General features: G+C 34.8%; 1 protein-coding gene across 2 annotated transcripts in view; it reads right to left on the bottom strand.

Moving 5' to 3' along the window:
- The window catches only part of USP3 (ubiquitin specific peptidase 3), a 98,978-nt gene that overhangs the window by 49,778 nt on the left and 26,036 nt on the right, over positions 1 to 23,164 (bottom strand). Inside the window, exons 2-6 of one of the 2 annotated variants that reach the window (XM_060097212.1) lie at positions 21,243 to 21,303; positions 20,187 to 20,303; positions 17,839 to 17,970; positions 3,471 to 3,554; positions 301 to 382 (exon numbers count right to left, since the gene is read on the bottom strand). In XM_060097212.1, coding sequence (XP_059953195.1) covers positions 301 to 382; positions 3,471 to 3,554; positions 17,839 to 17,867 — 195 coding nt within the window. In that variant the 5' untranslated portion in view covers positions 17,868 to 17,970; positions 20,187 to 20,303; positions 21,243 to 21,303. The remainder of the gene's footprint in view (positions 1 to 300; positions 383 to 3,470; positions 3,555 to 17,838; positions 17,971 to 20,186; positions 20,304 to 21,242; positions 21,304 to 23,164) is intronic. The other variant, XM_060097211.1, reaches the window with a different exon arrangement.

Genomic DNA, 23,164 nt, shown 5'->3' on the forward strand with positions numbered 1-23,164 from the left:
TCCTATAGAGATGGAGTAATAAGGTACATGAGTAGGCGTTAAGAACAAATGCCTGCTAAGGCAGAGGAGCACGGTGGTCATCCTGACAGAAGGAAGGCACTGACAGACAGACAGATTCGCTGGGGTATTTAGTCACGTCAAGAATCATTAGTACAAGTGGCAAACATTCTGTAAAATATTCCAAATCCAAGGCATACATTTATAAAAGTTTATAAAGGGCAACATTAATGTTAGAATTGTAATCAAACAGTGACTAGATCTCAACCAATTCTTATATTTGAATACATTTTAATTACTTACATTTACTTTTAGTAACTTGCTGTTCAGTGATGAATTTTCCAAAAGTTTTCTTTTCCTATGCCGGTCAGCTGTGAAAGCTGAGCTATTAAAGCACAAACAGACAGTCAAAAAGACATTCATACATACACAACACTACACAGCAGGACAGAGTAAACATGGCTGTTCTAAGTATCTAGGGTATGGAGCCCTGCCTGGCTGCTTAGCCAGGCCAGGAAGTGACCCGTTAGGCCACTGTGGCCCACAAGTATTTCAAGTAACTGAGGAGTTCCACTTCCCTTGGAAATCCCCTCTGCTCCTCCAGCAGGGTGGGACTGGAAGCTGCCACCCCCGGGCGCTTCCCAGAAAAGCTGGCCAAGTGGTTGTGGTCTGTTGGACAGTCCCTCTCCTCCACCGCTCTATCTACCTAATCAATGGTGAAGCTTCAAACAAGAGAACACCCACTACTCATAAAAAAGAAAAACACTGGTCTGACATGATTATTCTGAGATTTAACATTAAGTCTTTCTTTCTTAATTTTCATAAAGGTATCATGTTTTGTTAATATGTTGTAATAGATGATGATATAATCTGAGTTTGCAGAATGATAAATAAATTATAGACGCATAGGCATATATCAATTCATTTGATTCAGCTATGCTACAAAGCATATTCTAAAACAAATCCTAATTAGCACATAAATTCTGAATTTAAATTATCTAAATGTTTCTCATTGAAAGAGATATTAAGTTTGAAATTTATTAGAAAATAATTCCTATCTTCAAAGGGTCACTTTAAAATTATTATGTATCAGGGGAACTAATCTAAAGGAAGTGAAAGTTACTATTAAACAACATAGACTTTTTAAGTCTACCAACTCTTTCCCATCTTCCAAAAGTACCAGGCTAATCCAAAGAAAATACATAATTATTTTTCTTTCCAGAATTTCCACATGAACTGTCTTCAGAGCATCAGATCTAGTGACAATCAGCTGTTTCAAATCTAAAAATATTCTTAGGAAAAATGTCTTCAGAAATGTATGTCCCTCTCAGTGTACTGGTGACTACAAGGTAAGAAGAGATAATCCCATATGTACTACGATGTTAAGTTATTCCTTCACAAATTCTATAGGTAAAGAAGTTCAGTCACAAGCACAATGTACTGTGACAATGCCTAATAACTTTTAGTTTTAACCTATACAAAAAAAGCATTTAGCTTTTTAAAAATGTTATTAAATTTTACCATCAATGATTCTCAAAATGGCAGAATCCTTTAGATCCATGCTATTTAATATGGTAGCTGCTCACAACATGTGGCTAATAAATTTAAATTAATTAAACTTAAAAATGTAAAATTCAGTTCCTTGTCACACTAGCTAATTTTCAAGTGCTCAATAGTCACATGTGTCTAGTGGCTACCATACTGGACAGTGTAGATTAATACAATGTTTCTGGCGCGCAGTGCTTCTCCAGATGATATGCTAAACAGTCTAAAGTAAAACTCAAATGTAATCATAGTTCTTTCATTGTAGCTTCCATTACAGATTAAAGGCTATGTCTGAAAAAATAAAAATAAATTTAGGTAATGTTTATCGACATAGAAAAAGGATTGCAAAGTAGCTTTTTCAGAGGGACCAAGGAGAAGTGTAGACAAGGCAGTCTGTGACATCTTTTACCTGATGAAGAAATAAATGGAAATAAAAGGTTCAATATCTGCATAAATGCATTTGATGTCCGGTTTTCCCTTTGACTTAGTTCTAATGAATTTATTTGTCATTGAGATGATAGTCTTTTCTTAGAGAAAACTATAAGTGGCAGGAAGAAATAATTTGGTAGCTACCTACTTCTATAACAAAGAATCAAGTTAGTAAGATCTTTACAACGACATCACCACACCAAAGAGTGATATTTACATAAATTACTGCAGGAATCTCCTACTTCACAGTTAATTGTGATTATTTCAGACCAAATTCAATATTCTAGATCTGTGTGTCTATGCTTCTGTCTCTAACCCTAGATATGCTCCTGCTGCTTTGTTCAAATTAAAAGGGAGGAGGCGCTTTGAAAAAGTGAGGAGCCCCAAGATGACAAGCCAAAGTGCACTTAAACCCAGACTGTTCTTAGATTTCAAAGAAATCAATTCTTCCCTTATCAGCTTATAGTCTATTTAGACAGACATGCACAGAGGCTTTGGTTGACCAAAGCTAGACAGTGTTTCACTCAAAGAACGTAGGTTATTCCCTCTCAGCACTCCCTTTTAAAATACTCCGTTGGCTTCACGTGTAAGTTTGCTAAAGGACTCCCACTTGTGGCATGTTCTCACAATACCATTTATACACTGACTGTCAAAATAAACAAGATGTTGTAAAGCAACTATACTCCAATAAAGAGTTTTTAAAAAACAACAAAAAATAAATAAATTAGATGGCACCTGACGATTAGGGGTGATTTACCCAAATTTCACCTGAGTCAGCGACCATTCCAGGGTCATGCTTCTATCCACTGCAGCTTCAAAGACATTGCTACTGGGGTTTCTGTTTACTGCTTGAATTTTGGGTCTAGTGAGTTTTATCTGACTAACCTATTTGGCTATAGCAAAAAAATAATTCTATTCACTTAAGCAGTTTAATTTCTTTATGATGACAAACCATTTCACAGTTTCCTATACTTTCAAGTGATAAATACTGCCCCTAACAAAAAAAGGAAAAGAAGAAACTAGGATCTTGTGCTATCACATAGATGCATGCTGAACAATAATGTAATTAAACCTATTTTCCCTTGATACATAAATTTCAGAGTTTCTAAGACCTCATAATACATTTGGACAAGGATTTTCTAATACCAAAGGTAACTCTAGAATGATTTTGTATCATTTTTTGCCCTTCCCTTGCACTACCAAAATTCCCCTTGCAAATAATCTGAGGAGCTTATAAATTGGTGGATAATAACTAAAAAACAGGCTCTGGAGCCCTTGCATATGGTTTATGACAAATATTAAACAAAATAAATGCTGAGCTATGATCACTGACTATGGGCATTTTCAGATACCCAACTCCAAAGTTTATTTTGTTCACATTTCAATCACACTAAAAACGTGATGGAGTTATGGAACTCATAAACAAAAATCCCACTCAGAAATGCTGAAAGACCCCTCAACCCCACTCCATCCCTTCTTTCCCAAGGCCTATTACTTACTTTTCCAAGTTCTGTAAGTGTTCTCTGACTTTCTGTACCAGTCCCAGCTTGGTGTCATTAATCACAAAATCATCACAGCGATAACTGCAAGGAAAATATTAATCAATGTGTGTAAAGAGCTTGAGGAAACCACAGTAATGAAATCACTAAAAGGCCTGTCTACTGCCAAGATGATCACATGCCTCTGCAGGCAGTTACTGTCAGTGGTGAGTTTAAAGAGGACGTGGAATCCACAATGGAATGCTTTTTAAGAGTCCTTTTAAAAAGCCACGTAGGCAATGAATACCAGTTTTTTTACACGTTTTTATTCAAAAGCTCTTCAATTCCTCTTTCAAAAATGAAATATGCTACTACATGTGTTACATTCTTTTCAGTGGTACATGATACATGGAAAATGTAATACAAAGCACCAATTCTGTTCATGTAGCACGAAGCCTAAATCTTTAATGTGATCCTTCCCAACTCAAATTAATGGGGAGTTAGCAGGGAGGAGAGATTTAAGAGAAAAGCAGGAAAAAAGTAATTATTTGAATAAAAAAACTAAAAGCCATATATTTTACACATAATTTAATTTAAATAAACTGAATTCAGATGGTTGAGAAGAATGAATCTTTTCATTCCAAGGTGTTAGAAAACAAAAGTATAAAACAGTGGCTACATCTTTCAGGAAACCGATAACCGCTCTGAAGAAAGACATTTAAGATGTTCCTTAAAACTGATAGTGTGTGTGTGTGTTTTAGCAAGTCAATAAGCAAATAATATAAGGAATCACACATAATAAACTTTAACTTGTACATTAGCATTCCATTTTCTTCCTAGAATAAGGCCAATTTTAATAAAAACAACTTACAAGCTAGTACCAAAATATTCTTTTGAACTGAAGCTTTGTACAAAACCACTATTATAACTACTAAAGAATAATGACAATAACATTGCCATTCTGAGCAAACAAAAAACTTTGAATGCATAGCAATTAGTAAAAATTAGGTCATCTCTAGCAGAATCCAAAAAACATTTCTTACATACCTGAAACCAGTCTATAAAAAAAATGTGAATAGGATGGGGGAAAGTAATTTTTTTTTAAGTGAATTCATTTTGGCAGTTTCTGCCTTCCTTCAGAGAGGTCCCTGGGCATTGTTTTTTTTTTTTTTTTATAGTGTTTATTTATTTTTACTTGTTGACAGTTTGCTTTATTTATTTATTTATGGCTGTGTTGGGTCTTCGTTTCTGTGTGAGGGCTTTCTCTAGTTGTGGCAAGTGGGGGCCACTCTTCATCACGGTGCGCGGGCCTCTCACTATCGCAGCCTCTCTTGTTGCGGAGCACAGGCTCCAGACGCGCAGGCTCAGTAATTGTGGCTCACGGGCCCAGTTGCTCTGCGGCATGTGGGATCTTCCCAGACCAGGGCTCGAACCTGTGTCCCCTGCATTGGCAGGCAGATTCTCAACCACTGCGCCACCAGGGAAGCCCGAAAGTAATTTTTTTTTAAAAGTTTACACACAAAAGCATGGCTTGTGTCTCTTATTCACAGAATTCAAAATGTGAGTGCTTTTGAAAACTTTAAGTAAAATATATATGTAATTATTTAACACGCCCCTCCGCATTAATTGACTGCCTATGTTGTCAATCAAGAGTCTCTAACGTATTCTCCAAGCTCCCGTGGTCAATCCCTAATGTTTCTACAAATAGCAAAAGCTACCTTTTACATCCTCGACCGTTTCTCTATGATCAAAGTACCAGCAATGGCAGGAAAATAATTCCTTATCAGTTTTATAACAAAGACATAAAGGAATTAAATTAGTGAAAAGGTTTAATTCCTTGCTTCCTCTCAGCATAAATGTTAAGAGGGTAAGGCCTACTCTGCAAATCTGGGTTTAAGGCACTTGATTCCTTCATGGACCTCAGGCATTCACTAAAGAATGAAATTGTATTGTTACTCTAATTCCTGCTTACATTTTCATTCTATGTTTGCATAAATATATGCATGTGTTTTGGTTAAAAGAATACCCAGTGTTCAAAACAAAAATAACTCCAAATGCTAGTGCTCATCTGGGGAATGAAGTCTAAAAGCAAATTCAGATCATCTTTCATGTATATACAGGCTGCTAGAATATCTCATTGAAAAGTAAACCCCTTAGCTTCTACAAAAAAAAAAAAAAAGGTTGCTTTGTTTAAAGAAACAAATTGTTTCAGATTATATGAAATAACTGGTTTTTGTCTTATTAAAGTAATTCTTTTTGGTGTGACATGAATTCAGCCTTTAACAAATCTGTTAAAGGAACGTTTTCATATATTGAAATACAGATTCATTTACGGCCTTGCTCCATTCTGAACTAATCTGACTTAACTGGGTCTAGTTGCTTCATCTCTTTGAATGTTCATCATTAAAGTGAATAAGTTTCTCTAGACTCCAGAGCTGTCCTAATGTGACTAATGCAACTGAGGAAATGCATTTTAATCTTTTAAAATTTTAATTGATATAAAATTTTATTTAACTAAAGCAGTATAAAATATATTTCCATTAAATACTTTATGGTTTTGGTAAAACTATATTTCACTTTTATTATGACACCATATAAGATGTACTGCAGTGCACAGTGTGGGTGCACATGTCATTTCTAGGATCACACATAAGCATATCACCAGTCTAGTTTATGTCAACAGAAGGTTTCAATTATTTTTCTATGCAAGAATGAAGCGCTGTAATGTGCTTATTTGAATATTTTCTGCAGACAGCAGGAGTTACAGTGATACTTATGTAAATAGTAATTGGTAGTTAAACTGAAATACTTATTTTAATAATTAATATAAATAAATTATTTTTCTGGGGCCTCCCTGGTGGCGCAAGTGGTTGAGAGTCCGCCTGCCGATGCAGGGGATACGGGTTCGTGCCCCGGTCTGGGAGGATCCCATATGCCGTGGAGCGGCTGGGCCCGTGAGCCATGGCCACTGAGCCTGCGCGTCCGGAGCCTGTGCTCCGCAACGGGGGAGGCCACAACAGTGAGAGGCCCGCATACCGCAAAAAAAAAAAAAAAAAAAATTATTTTTCTGGGTTAAAAACTAACAATGAGGGCCTCCCTGGTGGCGCGGTGGTTGAGAGTCCGCCTGCCGATGCAGGGGACGCGGGTTCGTGCCCCGATCCCGGAGGATCCCACGTGCCGCGGAGCGGCTGGGCCCGCGAGCCATGGCTGCGGGGCCTGTGTGTCCGGAGCCTGTGCTCCGCAACGGGAGAGGCCACAGCAGTGAGAGGCCCGCGTACAGCTAAAAAAAAAAAAAAAAAAAAAAAAAAAAAAAAAAAAAAAAAAACAAACTAACAATGAAAAACAATTTTAACTTCCAAATGAAGTTTGGAACTTTAAAAAAAGATTACACACAAATGTGTAATTGACAACACAGGCACACTAATGAGGCAGAATCGAGTGGAAAAGGTGTATCACAAATTTTACAAATAATGGCAATTACGATTTAATACAGCAGAGCCAAATTAATAAGCTGTGTAAAAGTTTTAAGATAATAAAGTAGATAATATTGAGTCATTTTCAGCAAATGCATAATAATTTAATAAGTTGCTTCTCTACAGTCAAAAAATAATCAGTGAAATTTGTCACAATCAATGAAATCAGAATGAAATGTATAACAAAGAAGTTTCTTAGTGATTTTAAGGATTGAGCTTGTAATTCTGGCAAGCTTTAAAATAGCTTGAATTCTTACTCAAGAAAGAAAACAATTTTTAGATGGAGAGATGAAACATTAAGTTATTATTTCAGTTAAGGGAGTTATCTTTTAGAATTTGAGATAAAGATCAAAAAGGATATTTTACAAAAAGTGAAAGATCTTCAGTTGATCCACCAAGCAATTGTTAGTGAATAAAAGACCTTTCTAACATTATTAAAGATCAATTCATTCAACATTTGAAAATTGTAAGTACTTTTACTTTTAGCTTTAGATGAGTTTTAAGATACAATGGCCAATTAATACTTTGGGTACGTTTTGTTTCAAGTGACTTCCAAATTGAAATCTCTTCATCTATTTGCAACCTTAAAAACAATCAACCGCATGCTGTAAATATTTTTTAATCTTTTACATCTGTCACTTTCAGCTAGACAGGAAAAAGTTTCTATCAAGACAGACAAGGACCTGCTACGTGGGATCAAAAACCCGGATTTAATGGAATTATTTCCCTTATTTGATCCACTGCATATTAACATATTGAAAATATCTGTGCTCTAAAGTAGACTGTATCATGGATGCAGTTATTAAAACTGTTCAGTATACATGTGCAAATGCTCTGACTCTTCACCAGTTTATGAAACTGTTAAAAGAAATAGAAGATAATGAATATAATGACTACATGTTCTTTGCCAATGTTCACTGCTTGAGTCACATAAGAATTTTACAAAGGTTTACTGTACTGTTAACTCTAATTCAAGATTTTCTTGAAACAAAAGGAACACCTGCCAATATTGAACAAAGAGAAAACATCACAGCATGATTTACATTTTTTCACCTATATCACAGTGCACATGAATGAGCTAAATTTAAAGATCCAAGGAGAGAATAAAAGCTTGTTTGTGACCTAGCTAGACAGGTATGAGAATTTATGTTAAAATTTAAACTATTCATAATACATAATACATAATGATTTTACACATTTCAACGTGAACAAATATACAGAAGATTTTAAATGCAATGGCATTATGTAAGTTGTCTGCAAAATCTACAAGAAAAATTGAAGAATGCTTTGTTGATATGGACAAATTTGGAGTTGATTTTCAGTTTATATATGGTCCTTTGAATCTGATGTTGATAATACTGAGTGGTTACAAGAGTTAGTGGATTTACTTAAATTAGATACAGTTTTGAGACTGATATGCTTTTGCTTCGGACTCAGTTATTCTAAAAAAGATGAGTCAGTCTTGTCAAAACAGATGCCAAGTATTAAAGAATATGGGTTTTTTTGGTACTTCATTCATTTATTGGAAAATTTTTAATAGTGTTTGGAATCTACATTTTAACTGCAATTTTTATGACTAAATACAGATCAAGCATTTCTGACGAAAAGTTAGCATCTGAATGGAGATGTGCTGTAGGTGTAAAATACATACTGGATTTTGAAGGTTTCATATTAAAAAAAGATGCACACTATGTCTAATAATTCTATATGGATTACCATGTTGACATGATAATATTTTGGATAACTGGGTTAAATAAAATATACAGTTAAAATTAATCAACCTGTTTGTCTTTGCTTTTTTAATGTGGCTACTAGAAAATTTTAAATTACTTATGTGACGAATTATTTCTCTTGCACAGCACTGCTAGCCTAGAAAATATCTAAGACACTAGCTGTTCTACTCTAATACTACCCGATATTATAAAGAGGTAATAAATATAACTTTAATGAACTATAAGAAATCAATTTTATTTTGGCTGAACTTGTTCTCACTAGCTTAAAAAATTTTAAGTTTTCACAATTGTCCTATTGCCAAGAGTCAATTTTAGATCTCCTTACAGTCACTATGAAGGACATTTACTTCTAAGATTCTAACTTTTGTCCTGTCTGAATTCACCACACTATACAAGCGTTATTAGATGATGATGATAAAAGGAAAAAGCACCTGCTTCCACAGGTCAAAACGTCCAGGGGCGCCTGGCACGTGGTAGAGGGTCAATAAATGTCAGCTTCCTTTTGCTGTGTAACCCGGGCTGCCTCACAGCACACCCGTCTCTAGCTGCCCCCATCCCCTGTTCTGATTTCTTCTTCCTCCCTGGCCCAGAGGTCAAAAGAAAATAAGTAACAAAAGTAGGAAGTAAATAAGAATTTAAATGTTGTCTGGTTACCTTAGTCTTTAGCTGAGACGCTGCTTTCAAACTGGAAACTATCCCACTAATACTAATATTAAAAAGTCCCAAGGCAATAAGAAGGATTTAAAGTAAACAAGTTCTAAAAATCTCTTCCTGGTTTACAATTATGTTGAAGGTATTAGGTCCGTATTATGCTTACCTCTAACACCTGAAAAAATAAAATAAAATTTAGCCACTATTCTTAGTTTTCCCTTCAAGGAGATTACACCAGAATAAGTACAAAAAAGTACATAACTTGTAGGCTGTGTTTCAAAGCTTCTAGATTGCTCCTCTGAAACTTGGAATGCATTTCCCACTTTGAAATAAATATTGTTATAAAATATGGTTAAATGCTGCAAGGTGAAAATACACCTGGTTCCCAAAATGTAACTGAAATAATATAAAAAGTTCTACTCCTCTTTTTCTTCTTTCTACTGAGAAATTGGAGGTGAGGTCCAGGTTTTGGCATCTTTTCATATAAATAGGACTTCACATGTCTAGCAAACAAAAGTCAGGAACTACCTATATTAAACAACCAACTTTTAGGCTATTATATTAACACTTAAGCAAATTTAAATTTAGTGATTTTAGGTGATTCTTCAAGTAAAGATGAGCTCTACCTCTAACAGACTACTTGTCAGACAAGGAAAACGTTTACTTCTGTATTTACCAAAAAGAAAGAACTGTTTAAGGAAATTTAAGTAAACTGAACACTAAAGACAAAAAAATATAATACTTAGAAGTCGTATCAGGCAACATATTAGAGATGTTAGATAAGGAAATCAGACATAAAAAGGCAGGGAAGGAGAAGGTACTGGTATCTTTCTCTACTTCTAACACCTTGAGACAAAGTATACTATCATCTTAGCTATGTAAAAATTAGTCTCAAACCAAATTCCTTGAACCAAATATGACACTAAAGTAGTTTTAAAGTACTTCAAGCCAATAGTTAATAAACTGATTAAATGTAGAGTAGGGTATTATATATATACTGCTGTTCAGAGCAGAAGATACACAATTAATTTTACTACCTTGCACTGAAAGAACATGTAGCAGGTAGCAAGTAAATTTTCATAAGAAATACCAATTATTTATACTACTATAATAATTTGGTAAAAAACTGATAATATCACAGCTCAAGTTATTTCAAATTCTGCTTATTCTAATAAATAGCAAAATTGTCCAATTTCTTCATTACATTGATTCCTTATGTGTACATTTTTAAGATTGTGATTTTTTTCTTATTTCTAGTATTTAATCATGCCTAATCCTTTCTAAATATTTTTCTCTCTATAATCTCCCCTAAACCCATCTTTTTCCTCCTCCATCTCAATTAATATTTTATTCTAACCCTTGGTTATTTCCTTTAGTATGATATCCCCCTCCACCCCACCCAAATACAGTGACTTTCAAATGCACAGATATCTGTAGCCGAATTAAACTATAGTATTTGATGGCCCCTGCAATATCAACCTTACCTAAATTTTCTTCTCTCTCATCTTTCCCTCCCAATCTTCCCTTTCATTTCAGTGTTACCTGCTTAATGTTTAGATTTAAGCTTTCATTCCATACACCACCAACTCCCTTACCCTCCCTCAGTATTTTCCATGTAGCACCATTCACTTGTTTAACAGCAAAAAATATTCCTTACTTGGTCATCCCTATCTGTACTTTTTCCCCATTCTCCAAAAATTGAAACATGCAGCATGGCTCAATTATTTTCTCATCCTAAAATTTAATGTGAGTTTACCTCCTTTTAAAAATTCTAATTTTAGAAACACTTGTTTCCTTCCTATTTCCAGCCTGCGCCTCATGCCCTCTCTAATTATAAAAGGAAAAACACCAGTCCACTAAGACGAAATCTTCAAATTATTTTCAATGGCTCCTAATCAGATAAAAAATAAGCCACAAAACTGAGCATCCATCACCCCCAACACATTTACACATTTGTACTAATTATATATGCAAGTAAATCTAAATTAATATGCATATAGTATAAAAAGAGAAAAATTTTAGAAGAATGAGCTAGAGATGAAATAAACTTTTTAAATGTCTTCATACCATTATTAAACTAGTATCTCAAAGTACAATATATACATAGGGTGAGGTTTGACATTAATGATCATGGATATAAATTCATACTTCACACAGTCTCAAACTTTTTGTCCAATTTATCAGATCTGATTAGTCTGTGTTTTTATTAGATAGCCAATATTTTTACTTTGTAATATATTTGATGAGCTCAGAGTAAGAGTGTATGTCAGCTTACCTTTTCCTTGTTCACCAATATTTGTCTTACTATTGTTACTGTTATTATCTTTGAGGGCTTTTTCTCATAAAAAATCTTTAAAATGTGTATCCATTTGAATCTTGGTAAAATTAAATAAATCCATGTAACTAGGCAGACAAAAACCGTTAACATACTGCACAATGCTTAAAGTGAACAAGGGAGAGGACGCCACACGTGAAGCTGATTCAGGACACTCCGTGTGTGGTTCATGACACATAACCACCTAGTCTACAGACCACTGGCAGTAGGTGTTTTAAATATTTGCCAATGATTTTATTTTTGCCAGATAAAAAGTTTTAATAAAAGTTCTGCTATTTTCCTCCCATACCTTCAAGTGCATTATTTTAGAGACCACTGAACTAAAGACTAGGTTCCTAACATACAGCTGGTTCTCAATGAATATTTATGTCTTGAATAAAAGCAACATATCTGCTATTTTGATTTTTTGGATATTGTGCACATTATGTTCGAGGACCATCATGTTCATCAGACCCTGTCTCCAGGAAAACTTTTGAAGGTAAAAATTTGAGGGGGAAATGAACTGTTTACAATGTCAAGTTTTCTTCACAAAGGATCCATATCTTTGCTTTGTATCTTTCTGTAATACTTATCCCTAGATTTAGTTTATAATTTTGGTCATTATGTTGAATGTTTGTTTTTTTGTTTGGTCATTTCCATTTTTAACTAATGACTGCTAATGAAGAGAAAGCTATTAGTTTTTGCATATTTATTATGTATCACCATCTCAAAATTAATTATTAATTCTACTTGTTGTTTTCTACTAAAGTCCCCCTGAGTTTTCTCAGCATTATATAATTTGAAAGCAGAAATAATTTGTTCTTTTCTATTATTTATACCAACAATTTATTCTGTCTTATTTCAATGGCTAGAACTGCCAAAGCAATGTTTAATAATAGTGACGATGATGTAAATGATGATAGGAAGTATTTGTCTTTTTTCTGATGTTAATGGAAATAGCTTTAGTATTTCATCAATTTGCATAGGATGTCTGCTTTCTTTGGGGGGAACTATCATATTTTAATAGTTTCCTTTTATTTCAATGTTATTAGTTTTATAAAAATCAGAAATGGCTTATTTATAAATGTATTTTTGCTTCTAATGATACAATTATCTGGGATTCCCTTTAAAATGAATATGTTGGCAGACTAGTGAAATTAACTCAGTAATTATATAATTTTTCTTTTTGACACATTTTACTGGGTTAGATTTGCTTTAAGTTATACTTATTTACAACTATTTTAGTTCGTGAAATTGACTTATTTTCTTTTTGGAGTTTCTATCAGATTTTTGTCTTAAGGTTTTAAAAGTTTCATAATATTAATATACTCAACGTTAAATTTTGAGTGTGAGGCTACACTGTCTGATATAGTAGCTAATAGTACATGTGGCAATTTAAACATAATCATTAAAATAAAATAAAACATTCAATTCCTCAGTCCCACTAGCCGCTTTTAATTGCTCAACTGCTAGGATATTATATGGCGCAGATGTCACACTGAAAACAAAGAAAATCTCTCTTTCTCAGCTTTAAAATTCTAAAGCTTTTTCCATTCCTGTTGTAAGTGCTATTGAAGCTACCCAAGTCATAAGTCTCCACATCACATTCTTGAAGCACTAAGAAAATATTCCCAGACCAAATCATTCTTCACCCACATGAAACAAGAAGCAATCATCATACAAATGAACCTGAATTTTTTACGCAACAGTAAAGGAACAAGTCCTTTAATCTACTGGCTATAAGGCAATCTTTATATAGTAAGTCATGTATAATACTAATACCAAAGAAACAAAATCAAGAAACTTTAATGCAAAAAGTACCCCTCAAGAAAGGGCAATGGCAAATCAATCATTAAGTTTTAAATTCCTTTTCATTCCCTTGTATCATAGATAACATCATAATAGGACACCTAGAGTAAACTTTGACCTCCAGTTTTATTATAAATGACAGATATAGCTATAGAAAACAAAAAACAAAACCAAAAAAGCTGGTATTCCAGTGACTTCATATATTTCAAACCAAGAAAAGTTAAATCCAAAGACTCTTTTAGAAAACAAGCTTATTTTTAAATTATCTTTTATTCAATTCTAATGCACGGCCATCAACTTAGCCAATTTTGGAAAATTAGAATACTTGCAGAGAAAACTAATTTCCTTTGTTAAAAGCAGACAAGTACCAGCTTATTAAGAAAGAGCCTTTTGTGGGCTTCCCTGGTGGCGCAGTGGCTGAGAGTCCGCCTGCCGATGCAGGGGACACAGGTTTGTGCCTCGGTCCGGGAAGATCCCACACGCCACGGAGCGGCTGGGCCCATGAGCCATGGCCGCTGAGCCTGTGCGTCCGGAGCCTGTGCTCCTCAAAGGGAGAGGCCACAACAGTGAGAGGCCCACGTACCGCAAAAAAAAAAAAAGAAAGAAAGAGCCTTTTGTTTTCAGACCACGTGCTAAACAGTTTCTTTTTAATAAAACTTCAAAATACTGTTTTTAAATAAACAAAATTCTTCCTGCTCTCTAATCTTTACAACACTGAAAATTTGTGCCCAAAAAGTTTATAAGGATAGTCAACAAAAGATCTTCCCCTTTTTAATTTTTAATCACAACTGCCTTTGAAAATGATTCAGCATCCATTTAAACCCACAAATAAAAGCTTTATTTTTATTAGTTTTAATTAAAACTGCTATTTATTATAGGTGTTTAAAATCTAAAATACAACTCTTTTTTCTAGACAAATAAATTGACTCACATTTCATAATATTTCTTTGTTTGAAGGAGTGCTTTAAAACATTACCCTGCCAGGAAGGAAAAATTCTAGTAATTTAGTTTTAATACTCCTTTCATACTTTTGAATTCTCAGAAATTCAGCTATTGTTGATAAGTTGACAAGACTATGTCAGATGTCAAAAATTATCTGTTCAGTATTTTAAATCTATTAACTCCAAATGTCTGTCTACATAAGAAGTCAAATAAAAGTTCCTAATTTTAATCTTTGTTTCTTCTCAATCAATTTTAATCTCTTTTTTGATACAAAAATATATACCACATACAATTCCATTTGTATTAACTGGGGGAGGGAATTTGGGGTAGGAGGAAAGGAAATATTACTGAACACACACACAATAATCTGAACACTTGCCCTTGTGTGAAAATCTTAAGATTTTCATTTTTATTAAAATCTTCATTTGTCTCCTAAAGGAGTGGGATGTGTCAAATCAAAATGATTCTCTCCCTCTTTTGAAATAATGACCCGTTTTATGTTCTGCTTGGTTAATATGTGCTTCTCCTGGACGCCCAGTTTATATCAGAAGTGAAAGGACCTGCTCTACAAGGGTGTCCCACTCAGGAGGCAAATGGAATAGCTCACATATGCTGTGATTTGAGTCTTCTTCAGGAAAAGGGTTCTGCAGCTCTTCAGTCCTCCAAAAGGATCAGGAGGGCACAACAGTATAGATTTGGTATAACCTTCCCCATTTTTGGAAAATAGTTAACAAAATTCAGTCTTTCAAACATCTACTGCCTACTCGGCACCAGACACTGAGTACTGTGGAGGATACAAAGATCTGACATATGGTTCCTGCAGTCCCCAAGGACATTTACAAATAACTAACATGCAGCAGGAAATTATAAGTATCCCAAGGACTGTGAGTTTAGGGGAGATTACATCCAGCTACAATTGGAGCTAGTTGGGGGAGGGGGGAGTGCTAAATGATAACTTCATAAAGAATATGCAAAGACAGGACAAGGCAGGGACTCTTGGAAAAGGGAAAATAAGGATAGAAAAACTGTAAGCCTCGAAGCCTGTTTCAACTTCTTCAGAGGACAGAGCACATGGAAAAGGAGCCTTAACATTAGCTACAGTCAAAATATTTTGACTACAAGCATAATAATTAATAATCAAATAGGTTAAACCTAATACACCTCTAAAGTAAACCAATTAGTCTAACCACAAGAAATTTACATACAAGGAAAATTTACAAACTGGAGTGAAATTACTAAGGTGCACTGGAAAATAACATACACACACACACCCCGCATACAGAAGAAGAAATCCTTTTTTGTTTCTTAATCATAGTGAGGTGTGGGGAAAATGTTAATTTAAACCACAGCTTCATCAGCTTGCTACTAGCAAGCACAGTTTCCTTTTAGGCTGTCAGTAGAATGCTGCAGGATGATTCCCTGGCATTTTGTTCTAAACCCACAAATGAGATGGTTATGTGACCAGCTGCAGCTCCCTTCCTGCATTTCAGAAGCTCTCGGAGTCCACACACTTGGTCTCTGTATAACTTCACACAAAAGACTGGCAACTGGCCAAAAAAACCCTGCCATGGTGTATATTCCCCCAAGGTCCAAGATCTGCCATTTAATTCCAATTCAGCCGTGAAATGACTTGTACTTTAGCATACTATACCAATATAAAACAAATTAAATTCCAGTCCTAGTTAATAAAGGTATTCCTCTAAAATGCAATATACAAAGACATTAAAGTATATAGTCTATATTTTTAAAGAGGCCTATGAATATAATTCCACTCCATTAAGAAAATTCCAAGATAATCCTTTAAATTTCCTCAAAGAGTTACTATTTCCTCATAATCTTACCAACAGCAAGAAAACCCACTACACACAGAGATTTAATTGTACTTCCAAATTTCCCCATTAAATATTTCATGCACATTGCTAACTAAAAGTCAAGAAGAATGAACGTTTTCAACATCTGGTGCGTACAGGTTGACATGACCTGCAATGATGACTGTGAGACAGATACCTCAAGAATGATCTTAATTCCTGCTGTTTAAAGAGAAATACTTACAACCTTACAGAAACACATGGTTCTGTCAATTAGATAGCTACTGTGTCATTCTAGTATATAAGTGTCCTGAGGGAAACGGGCGGGAAACTAATGAAAACACTTTAACAGCTTGGCTAATGCTTAATTTTTATAGGAAGGAGTGTTTTATGAGAGCAAATAATAATAAACTGAGCACTAGGCTCAGAAAATCTTCCCAAGATTTTCACTTTTACTGATGTCTTCATGTACCTCTAGCTTGTCTCTCTTCCACGTCCAGACATCTTCCACACAAAGGATCACTGAAATACTAGTGATCTATAGGACTAACCCTTACAATATTTTATTCAATAGCCACAGTGTAATAATGTTAAACCTGTAAAAATGTAAACTTGGGAAGCCACTGACCTTTTTTTCTTCCTTTTGATGGGACACCTTTCTACAATACAATAAGCAGCTAAGGATAATGTAGAAAGGATTAGCACACAACTTCAGTAGAAAGTGTGACTCAAAAGCAATATTTGGACTTTAAATCCCCATCCCTGCCCAGTATTGCCTTCATGTAACATTCGAGGGCTATATGGCAAAAACAAAAATAAAAGGGCTCCTTTAAATGACTTTTTTTTCTTTCAATGTCAAAAACCTTTCAAATTCAGTAAAATGTTTAAAACCATAAAGAATTATTCATAATTTACTAGTCAAGGAAAGAAATTTGCTTCATGCCAAAGTTAAAACTGTAAAATACACTGACTCTTTGAGCATACCGAATGGATATGGATTGTTAAACATCACTTGTAACCTGAATAACCTGTTCAAAGTAGTCAAATTCTTACTTTATTGTCATTTATATGAAACAGACATGTATAGTATATTACAAAGAGAGAACAGGGCCTCCAATATCCTTTTAAAGGATGTGACACTTACAAAAAAATTAGCCTGAAAGGCTACACACAAAATTCTTGATGTCTATCTACAGAGTAGAAGAGGAGGAGTGGAACTGTGTTGGGACAGGGGAGACTGTCAAAATAATTTTTTAAACAAAGAAGTTAAAAATTTAAGATTATATAACAAAACGTTAACTGGACAGTAGGAATGTGGGTTTTTATCATATTATTCTTCAATTAAAAACAAAACAAGAAAAAGAAAAGGAATTATAATGAACAACAACAAATACTTTTCACTTCCCTGAAGCTTAGTGGGATGGGAAAGAAGAGGGTGACCTAGAGGTTGAAAGGGCAACGCAAATTTACATCTGAATGAATAAGGACAAGCATTCCTGATAGCCCCAGTCCTCTGTGAATTCCAGCAGGACTCAAAGGCAGTAATGTCAGTCCCCACTGGCTTAGAGACTGGGGGGAGGGGAAAGAGCGAGGAAGACGAGAAAACGCCTGCGCACACACAGTAAAGGAATGGCATTTTCAGATAATATTAATACTTACCAGTATGTACTGTAGCTACTGCAATCCATACACACTGTGTGCTGAGCTTTTTCTTGCTTTTCTGATTTCTTATGGTTGGTTAAGGGTATTTGTGCATCTTCATAATGTTTTTTTGCATGGCCATTCACATACCTTACAAAAATCAAATGAAAATATATTTTAATCTAAATATTGCTTTGGAAGTTAAAGTAGCAGGAGATAATAAAATTATATGGTTATCAAATCAGAATAAGAAAGAATTCCTTCTAATAAAGAGCATTCAATCCTGTAAGAGCCTTCATCACTTAGTGATTTGTTAAGCTGAGTACTTAAAATATGCTCCTTTTTTGCAATCAGATACAGTCCATCTATTATTATACACAAGACTAGGACCAGGCAAGGAAAGGTGTTATCTATGCAAATCAGTTTCAATACCATTGAGATGATCAGTTATCGACTCCTTTGCTGATACTTTTGCTATATAGCCTTTTTCTTTTCTTAAGTTTTCTTAGGCTGCTGACTCCCAACTCAGCTATTATCAAAGACCAGCTTTGCAAACTCGATTACTCAATCACTGCCCACAGGGCCGTAGGCTCTGCTTAGGTTGCTGCTTAATATAAAACATTCGAGTCAGATATGGAAACAGGATAATCTCCCATCTCTTGCTCATCAATATGGCTTCAGATCTTTCATTTGAATGCCTGAATAATCACCCCACTAATATGGAAATAGGTTTGTTTAAAAGAAATCCAAACAAAACAGAAATTATCTTAAGCTTATATAAACTGTTATTTCTTACTACATGGGCAAAGATAATCAAAGGTGGACTACAGTCAGAAAAATTTTCTAACACTTTCCAACTCAGATTTAATAAATCATTTTATCACAAAAAGCAAAATGAAACTGAAATAAGGGTTCATCTACACCTTCACCTACATACTGTACAGTGCCGTAACTGACCACTACTGGAAGACCCTCATAAAACAAAAACTTCCCAGTTCCTGGAAAGCTGCCAATTGTAAACTCAGAACAGTCAAAACAAATGTCGGTTAAATAGCGCCAAAGTAAACCTGCTCAGAGAGTTAAGGTGACATTTTTGTCATGATGTGCCTTAACTGTACAAGGAGCAACACTTACCTTAGGGGAAAGTAGGATAGTTTGTGCTAAGTAAGGAGGATCAACTCCAAGCCTGGCCGCTCTACCCCAGGAAACCTGGAAGCATCAGAGGCACTACTAACCTCAACTCAGAGTTTGATCACGTTTTCCCCCCTTTTTTTCACTGTAATAAACATAACCAAGACTTGTGTGTAGGGTCTTCTGTTCACAAAAGTGGACTAAAATGAATTTTTAATTCCATTGTATATATGGCTGAGTTAAAATAAAAATAATGTTTAAGAGTATAAACTCAAAAATTAGATAGCCTAGGTTTTAGCAGGCGTTATCACATGCTGGCCTGGTGAGCTTGGGTGAGTTACTTAACCTCTCTACTTCTGTTTTCTCATCTATAAAACAGAGATAATAGTACTTATATCTCATGGGTTGTTAGGTGATTAAATCATCCATGGCTCAGAATGCATGAATGAATGAATAGTACATATAGTTCCTTTAGCCACCATACTGTAGCCTCCAAATGTACTAGATATTTCCATGGTTACTGTAATAAGTGTCAGTGATAAAGTAAGAAGTGTATTACTGCTAACATTAAGATTAGCAATGTTTTGGCTAATATTCAAATACATGTCAGAAGTTTTAGATTTTAACCAATTTGGTCTAAAAAGGAAAAGTGTCAATATACATGCCACAGATTTTTTAACAACAATCAAAAAATTGGAAAAATAACTTAAAAGGGATGGTGTCATGAAGACCAATACAATACATAACTCAAATATACTACTGATAAAGTGCATTTCCTAGTTTGAAAGAATATTCAGTTTAAGACTCCCCTAAAGACAAGTGGTCTAAATTACTAAAAAAATTGTCATTCTTGGCAATCAACACCCAGGATTACATGGCAAAAGAAAATTAGCCAATCAGCTATGTAAAAATGAAGATCCAAATGCAGGTTACTCTCATTATCTGTGTAATCTACTTAATTATATTTCTCTGAAACCATGTCAGATTTCCAAATTTAAGATTGATTACAATTGGAAACATACTACCTACAGAGCCTAGAAAATTTTCAATTTATTTTTCCAATACCTACTTAGAGAACTGTTTGTTGCTTGCTGTTAAGAACACTAATGTCTCCACTTTTTGAGAGTGTGTCAGGTCTTTTTGTTGACATACGACCTTGCAGATTTAGGCTGTAAAGCACTATGAGACAACTGGAGGATAGAACTATATAAATTTTATTGCGTTATAATTCTCACCTCTCAAAATCTAGGAGAGGAATCTGTCTCTTCAAGTGCAGAATTTAAGTGCTTCTACTTTTCTTCTTTTTTTAAAAAAATGTTATCTGTACAAAGTATTTTCAGGTTCCCCAAATCCTAGAGATTTCAAAACCACAATAACCACAATTAAGATATGCAGTTAACATTTTCCAAAAGTACTCTTAAGTGTACATGGAAAAATAGACTCAATTCCAGGACTGAAAATGTGAAAAATCAAAAGTTAACTGAACAAAGATGCTCTCTTCATGCAATGAGGGTTTACGAATAACGATGGGGAAACCGTCCAAATAAATACAATATAGATTTCAGCCTGTGTGACTCAGTATGATTTCCCACCTCCTTGCTGCTAAGCTACTAACTTCTGAAGTAAATTCAAAGCAGATTTTCTAAGCTAAAAGAGCCATAGAAATAAATGTGCTACTACCAGACACACAAAGTTTGATATTTATTTGAGTTTGTGCTAGAAGAAAGAGTTACTAAAGTATTTAAGTAACATCATTTTGAAGCCAAGAACTGGGAGGAAATGCTCAGGCTTGAACTGGGTTTGGGAGTGTTAAGTTCCTAGAAAGCAAAAATGTCTTAATGGAACAATGATATATTTGGTACATCTTAGCATAAATAATGAACTACACAGTGAGACCATTTTTGAGGGAATTCCTTTATCTGTTTTGTTTTCAGAAGAATGATGTTATATCTGGGAGTTGATTCAAAAGTCAGTAAAGGTAGGGAACGGTAGGTAACAGGTGAAACAAAATTGGCCACATGTCAATCAAATATTACTAGTAGATTGTCTTGATCATCAAATTAATTCTTCTGAGTATCAATATAAAGGGGTTTCCCCCCCTAGATTTTCCTCAGTTCCATCACTGAACAAAGGGATTCTATTAGGAGAGGGAAGCCCTACAGAGAATTACGTACACGCTATAATTAAACAACGGTGCTAAATAAATCCAAATCAATAACACTTTGACATAAAGCTTAAAGGTAAACTGAAAAAAGCAAGTTGGGTAGTGAAGTAATAAGCATGTCACCTACCTTCCACAGTGGACACTTGAACAAGTCAAACAGACCCAGGGGCTTTTGTTGGACCGGCACACTAATAAAAAGAAAAATACACAATATGCCAATTGTATCACGTTATTTCCCAGTTTCTCCCCTAATCTGTAATACCACATCCTGTGATTAAGTTATAAATTCCATGGCTGCTTAGGTGTACTGAAATCACAAATCCTTGCTTTGTGAGTGCATTTACACAAAACGGCTGCCTAATTAATGTTATACTGAAAGAATCTAAACGCATGTCCACAACAACTGCTCATATTAATTGCAGACTCAACTCAAATAGTTTAATCACAGGTTAAACACTTTTCTCCTTTATTACTTATTCCTTTTTTTTTTTTTCAACAGTCTCTGACAAGTTAAGGACAGTCTATTTTCTCATCAAAAGCATTTTTAAGGGAATTCCCTGGCAGTCCAGTGGTTAAGACTCCACGTTCCCAGTGCAGGGGGCACGGGTTCCATCCCTGGTTGGGGAACTAAGATCCCGCATGCTGCATGGTGCAGCCAAAAAATAAATAAAAAGACAAAACATTAAAAAAAAAAGATTAAAAAAAAACATTTTAAGGCAAATTTTTTAATCACATGTCTTTACCATACAGATCATATACTACTATAAATGACAACTCTTTTAGTTTATATAGTGAGAAGCATAACCTAAGGATACAATTCGGAAGACTAAGCCCAGTTCTTCCCAAATTAACGTCTCAAATGCATTAAATATAATTCTAAATATGATGACTGCATGTAATTCTTGCTGAGGGTATAATCAGGACATTAATTACTTTAGTTTGAGTATTATAGGGACGCAGCAGGCAAAAAGGGGAATGAAAACTTTTAAAATACTGATTACAATTTTGCTTGCTGTTTACTTATTCACGTTTAAGCCCAATAAACATAACAATGATTTTAAAAGGGAGGGGATATAAAAATCACGAGGAACAAGCTTTTTCAAAACACATATGTTCTACTCAAGCAGAGACATCTACATTGGGGTGGGTACAGAAGGAGAAAAGAACTTGTCTATTTTGAGAAAAGCAACTTCCCAGGTGACTCCCTAATACAACCACTTGAGAACCACTAGTCAGCCTCCTAGGGGCCATGAGGGGGGCATCGCAGCACATCCACACACTCAGGATTATAGTAAATCCACTGCCTGGCACACAGTATATGCTCAATGAACAGTTGTTGAAACAAAGTTTACATTTCTTAGTTTAAGATACCAAGCTCTTCCAAGATCTGATCCCTATTATATTATATTGGTCCTGTCTAATCATACATCACAATCGGCCTTTCTCATTGTTAAGAAAAATTAGCCAAAACTGGAAATAAAGTGAATCAAGAACTATAAGCCCTTTCAGTGTATAATAAAACACATTATACCATGAATATCCCAAAGATATTTAATTATAATACCATTGTTTGACCTGCTGTTTACTATTGATTAGGACCCAAATTCTATGAACTTGTAGGTTTTTATTTGGTAGAGACAATATCTGTCTGGCAGACTCCAAGGGCTATGGTTGTACTACCCTGAAGTACATTAATGGGCTTTATATCTAGCCTAGCAATTTACTTCAACATTCATTCTTCAGTGTCTGCATTCACTCAATTCCTCAAATGCTCTTGGAATCAGCTTTATCATCCTGCTGGTTCCCTTATTAATGAGTTAAATAAATCTTTGACACACATTCATTCTACATTTGGGAGGGGAGGAGAAGGCAAGGAAGAATAGGAGAGTACAGTGATATACTGCCCAAGGGCCTCTGCCTTTCTGCCCAGCACAGGGCTCTAACTATTTTTGAATGAGAAAACTTTCAGTGGTAAAAAATTCCCTTCCAGTTAGCCAAGGGCTTTACCTTTCCTTAGTGCATTACATTAACTGCTAGGGCCATCCTGAA

Source organism: Mesoplodon densirostris, chromosome 4 (assembly GCF_025265405.1).
Source record: "Mesoplodon densirostris isolate mMesDen1 chromosome 4, mMesDen1 primary haplotype, whole genome shotgun sequence".
Lineage (NCBI taxonomy): Eukaryota > Metazoa > Chordata > Mammalia > Artiodactyla > Ziphiidae > Mesoplodon > Mesoplodon densirostris.